Source organism: Formica exsecta, unplaced genomic scaffold (genome assembly GCF_003651465.1).
Source record: "Formica exsecta isolate Colony F162 unplaced genomic scaffold, ASM365146v1 scaffold109, whole genome shotgun sequence".
NCBI classification, from domain to species: domain Eukaryota; kingdom Metazoa; phylum Arthropoda; class Insecta; order Hymenoptera; family Formicidae; genus Formica; species Formica exsecta.
In genome coordinates, this window is record NW_021848428.1 from 78,680 (window position 1) to 84,843 (window position 6,164).

The 6,164-nt window shown below is 32.3% G+C and overlaps 1 protein-coding gene across 1 annotated transcript in view; it reads left to right on the forward strand.

Moving 5' to 3' along the window:
• LOC115235081 overlaps nt 1-6,164 on the forward strand; it is a 13,294-nt gene that overhangs the window by 457 nt on the left and 6,673 nt on the right. Inside the window, 8 exon segments of the mRNA XM_029806640.1 lie at nt 326-671; nt 898-1,128; nt 1,316-1,429; nt 1,621-1,776; nt 2,976-3,253; nt 3,595-3,940; nt 4,612-4,725; nt 4,858-5,013. Of these exon segments, the coding sequence (XP_029662500.1) occupies nt 326-671; nt 898-1,128; nt 1,316-1,429; nt 1,621-1,776; nt 2,976-3,253; nt 3,595-3,940; nt 4,612-4,725; nt 4,858-5,013 (1,741 nt within the window).

Genomic DNA, 6,164 nt, shown 5'->3' on the forward strand with positions numbered 1-6,164 from the left:
TATATATATATGAGATATATGTGTTTGTATGTTTTTCGCAATTGCCGGAATCTATGATTTATTTGTTGATTCGATTAATTGCATTGTGTTCGCTATTAGATTACACATTGGAATATACAATTACATTTAATAATTTTATAATACATGCCAAATGCTATTGCTTAATTTTACAAAAAAGAATTAGAAAAGCTAAAAAAAAGCTAACATTTTAACATTATGGTATATTACAAGAGTTGCTCCATAACGTTTGGAGACGACTTTCTAAGAGCTTGAAAACATTTTTTTTATGATTGATAAGATAATTGATAAATCCATTCATTCACAGAGAGTTCATCAAGACATTGGCGATGATGGCGAAAGATTGGCATGATTGCGCCGACAATGAAATTGGCATGCAAAAGATAATGGATAAAGCGAAATTGTCCGATCGTATCACTAACGCAATATTCGTCCTACATACGTTAAGCGTCGTTGCATACGGCACACGCATCGTCCTGGCCAATGTCGATATCACCGATCGTGCGTCCGAGCCACCCTATATCCATAAAATGGAATTTCCCTTCGACATAAACACGCAAAGAGTATATAAAATGGTCGTAATCGCGCAATTCGCGTACGTCATCATGTGCAGCTGGGCTGCTGGTGCTGTAAATTCTTTGCTCTTAACTTTGGTACGTTACGTAAGCAATTATCACGAATAATATATAATTCTCATGATAGCAAATAAAACTGTCTGACGACATCAAGATTTGAAAAGATTTGAAGCTGGATCTCTTTATCTTGTGAGATTCGTTTCTTTCACGCCTCGTATTATATGCTTTCCGTCTAGCGCTCGAATATAGAGCGTTCGCGAATTTTAATGATATTAGAGTACGTACATAGATTTCTTATTTTCAGGTTTTACACATAGGCGGTCAAATAGACATACTGCATAGCTGGTTGACGGATTTTGCATCAAACAAGAGTGGAAAAAAACGCACTTCATTCGCTACAAATGAAATCATCGAAAAACATCAGAGAATCATCAACTTTTCGGAGAAAATCGAGAATCTGTACACGTACATCGCGCTATTGCAGTTTGCGTCGAACACGATAATGATTTGCTCCCTGGCATTTCTCATCGTAAGCGTAAGTAAGGAACTGATATTAAAATACTGTCCACAGTCGATAAAATTGCTGCTATTTATCGCGTATTTATTAATAATTAATTTAATTGACTCCGTTACATTTTACAACATAGATAAAATATATCGATTATTTACAATTTTGCCTAAGTAAACTAAAAATTCTCTCGCGTACCATTCTGACATTACAGGCGATTGGTACGCCTAATGCGACAGAGCAGATAATAAGATCTCTCTTATTTTACGCTATAACGAATCTCGAAGCTTTCCTATTCTGCTTTGCTGGAGAATATCTGAATAACAAGGTTAGCGGCTAAAGACGATATTTATAACAACGACAAAATATTGATAACGGATGTTTCTATTTTGATGTTTCTACGTTTGATTTGCCGTGTTAATAAGACAACAGTAAAAATAAATTATTAAAGATGTAATATAGTATGATAGTATATATAACAAAATATGCCAGTCAAAATGTTTTCATTATTTTTGGTAGAGTAAAGCGATCGGAATCACAGCGTATAATTCCGCATGGTACAACTTAAAGCCTGAAGAGACTCGTATCTTGTTACTTATAATATTAAGATCGCAAAGACAACTGACGCTTACTGTTGGGAAGTTGACAAATCTTTCCTTAGAATATTTTGCAAGTGTAAGAATATATTTTCTTATTTTATATATTTAATTATATTAATCAATAAGTGCATTTTTTAAATATTGCTTTCTCAACAATTATATACATATATAATTAATTATATATGTATATAAGATATATTTATAATCTTTTATAATGCAAAAAACAATATTGTTATAGATCATGAATGCTTCAGGATCATATTTATCAGTAATGTTGGCAATGCAATAAATACATCATATCCACATCATAGTGCTTGTATAATAAAGCACAATCAAATATAATATGTAAATAGTTAGGTAGAAAAATACGTATCACAAACTACACAGGCTATTTTTAGAAATACATTCGCTAAAATAAAAATAATTTAAAAAGCGTAGTATAAGCATTCTAAATTATCCAAAAATTAAATACAATGTACACCTAGTTAAAGTTAGATAAAAAGAAGAAAAATCGTGGAAGAAAATTAATATTTGTCGAATAAATATCTCTCCAATATTGACACTTATTAAATCATTTCCTACAATATGTCACACAATATACTTCAGTTTCATTTTATAATGAACATCTTCACTTTTATCAGTCTCGAAATTCAATTATTGATTCCTTGCCAAATATTGCTATAGCATTCAAACGAATATTACATAGTTCGGATATTAAATAGAGAAACATACATGTATACATGTATACATGTTTTGTGGCAATTTAATTTTATGTTCTTTGTTCGAAGTCTTTTCATCCACTAGATTTCTAAAACTTTTCTAAAGATCTCCGGGACGTGATTCACCATCGGACATACATCGCCCTGTCGATGTCCTGCATAAATCATTGCATATTTAAAGCAAGAGCAATTCGCAATCACGATACCGATGCTCGAAAACAGGGAGGAAAATAATATTTCTTTTCTTCCTTTTATCGAAATAGGGAAAAACAACAGATGCGTATGTGGTTCGCACGCGATGCGAAAAAAATATTTAATGAGCAGCTCCTGTTGGTCGTTCGTCCAGGGGTGCATTCGTTTGCTGACCTCTCACAATCTTCCAGTCTTTACGCGGATATTTCGTGATACTACGTTGGGCTGTCATTCGACAAATACATTTAGGCAAAATTATATTACTCTTTTTCCTTTGCACGTATTTTTTCTAGTATACTCACATATATCTTGGTGTACTCGTTAGTACACAAACGACATATGTATTCTTGATATATGCGGAGAGAGCAAGGAGAGATACAAAGTTATGACGTGTAAAACTACAATTAATCGTACGACAAAATTTGTGCTCATCCTGTTCGGTATCTGGCCAGGTATATCGTGCATTACGTTGTGCAGAATATTTTGGACCGTCACAATAGTAATCGTTCTACTTTGCCATTATCTATATTTCTTGACACATTATCATTCTGTCGACGTGTTCGACTTGATGGACTGTTTTAGTAGTTTCATAGGATTCTTGAAATTAATGATCAAGGTTCTTTTCTTTTGGTTGAATCAGCGGTAAGTAGCGCGATACACAGTTAATAAAGTAAATAATATGCGAGAATATATTATAATAAGTATATTATTCTGTGTTTAACAGTAAGACCGTTATTTTATTCCATATATATATGAATTTGCGTTTAATTAAAATGTAAACTATCTGCTTGAATTATATATGCATGAATTCGTGACATTTATTAAATTTAAAAGTTACGTATTCTACTTATATTTTAATATTCTTCATATGCTCCCTTTCTTTCTCGCATTTATTGTTGTGCTTAATTTCAAGACAAAATTAATAAATTAAGATTTAAACATACAATCGTCATTAAATTCGCAATGTATGCGATCATGCGTAGAATATTCAATGAAACCTTGACGATGATGGCGGAAGATTGGAACGATTGCGCCAAAAGTAATATGGAGATGCAGGAAGTAGTAAACAAAGAAAAGATATCGAATCGTATTGCCAATGCAATCATGACTCTTCACACAGTTGTCCCGCTCTTATACGGCATCGGTATCATTCTGGCCAACGTCAACGTCACCGATCGTACGATCGAACTACCCCACATTTACAAAGCGGAAGTTCCTTCCATCATAAACACGCAATACACATATAGAGTCGTGTTAATTGTGGAATTGATACATCTTATCATGTGTAGCTGGGGCTTGGGTAATCTAAACGCTTTACTGATAATTTTGGTGAGTTGCACACAAAAATATGTGCAATTAATAAACACAGACACATATCCATTATAATAATTCTAATAAAAATAGATTTAAAAAATCAGTAGATAACTTAATTGGTACATATTTTTTTGTCAAATAGGTCGGTTCTGTGCGTTTTGCCAAATTTATCCTTAATAATTGTTACGTTTTTTCTCGCTATTTGAATACGAATCTTCGTTTTACGAACGGTAATCATCTTTCTTTTTAGATCTTCCACGTAGGTGGTCAAATAAATATCCTGCATTGCTGGTTAACGGAGCTGATATCCAAAGAGAATAAACGTGAATCTATTGCCATTACGATGAAAAAAGTTATTTGGAAACATCAGAAAATCATTTATTTCGCGAAAAATATTGAGAGCTTGTATACGTATATTGCGTTCATGCAATTTATATCAAACACGATAATGATTTGCCTAATAGGATTTTTAATCATAACAGTGAGTAAAATAAAAGATATATATTAAATATTATAAGTAGAAATAATTATATTTATTCTGCAAAATTAATTGTCACCTGATTAATCGCGCATCGTGTTTGCACCATTTTTTTACCTTATGGATTTTTTTTATATTTCATTGCGCCGATAGAAACAACTACTTATACGTTGAATTATTTATGATATAACGTGTTTCGATATTGTAGGCGCTCGGCAATCCCAACGCGACAGAAAAGATAGTGAGAGCCGTTTCGTATTATAGCGTGACGAATATCGAAGCGTTCATATTCTGCTATGCTGGGGAATATCTGATAAATAAGGTTAGTAATAATTATAACGATCTTGATTCTTGTTGAATAATTCTATGATTGTCATGCAACGATTACGATAAAATTCAAGAGAACCGTAATATATATGTAAGATTTCTATATTATATTTTTATCTTCATTCAGAGCAAGGTAATAGGATTAGCTGCGTACAATATCGCCTGGTACAACTTGGAGCCTGAATACAGTCGTATTTTGTTATTCATGATAGTGAGAGCGCAGAAACAATTGACACTTACAGTTGGGAAGATGACGGATCTCTCGTTACAATGCTTTGCAAGCGTAAGATTTCTACGTATTATATAAAATAAAATTTGTGATCCCAACATTTATATAACATTTATCGTAATATGTATATATTTTCTAAATTTATATATTTACTTATTTGTTTTTCCTCCTTCATTACATAGGTTCTTTAAAATACATTCTTGCAGTAATATCTTAAATGTTCAAATGTTATTGTTTCATATATATAATGGTAGTATATTAAACTCTTTGACGCATACGTTGTTATAGATTATGAATTCTGCAGGATCATACTTATCGGTATTATTGGCGACACAATAAAAACATCATATCCATATTATAGTGCTTGTATAATAAAACAAAATCGAATATAATATGTAAATAGTTCGGTAGAAAAATACGTATCACACACTACACAGGCTATTTTTAGAAATATATTCGCTAAAATAAGAATAATTTAAATAGCGTAGTATAAGCATTCTAAATTATCCAAAAATTAAATACAATGTACATCTAGTTAAAGTTAGATAAAAAGAAGAAAAATCGCGGAAGAAAATTAATATTTGTCGAATAAATACCTCTCCAATATTGACACTTATTAAATCATTTCCTACAATATGTCACACAATATACTTCAGTTTCATTTTATAATGAACATCTTCACTTTTATCAGTCTCGAAATTCAATTATTGATTCCTTGCCAAATATTGCTATAGCATTCAAACGAATATTACATAGTTCGGATATTAAATAGAGAAACATACATGTATACATGTATACATGTTTTGTGGCAATTTAATTTTATGTTCTTTGTTCGAAGTCTTTTCATCCACTACATTTTCAAAACTTTTCTAAAGATCTCCGGGACGTGATTCACCATCGGACATACATCGCCCTGTCGATGTCCTGCATAAATCATTGCATATTTAAAGCAAGAGCAATTCGCAATCACGATACCGATGCTCGAAAACAGGGAGGAAAATAATATTTCTTTTCTTCCTTTTATCGAAATAGGGAAAAACAACAGATGCGTATGTGGTTCGCACGCGATGCGAAAAAAATATTTAATGAGCAGCTCCTGTTGGTCGTTCGTCCAGGGGTGCATTCGTTTGCTGACCTCTCACAATCTTCCAGTCTTTACGCGGATATTTCGTGATACTACGTTGGGCTGTCATTCGACAAATACA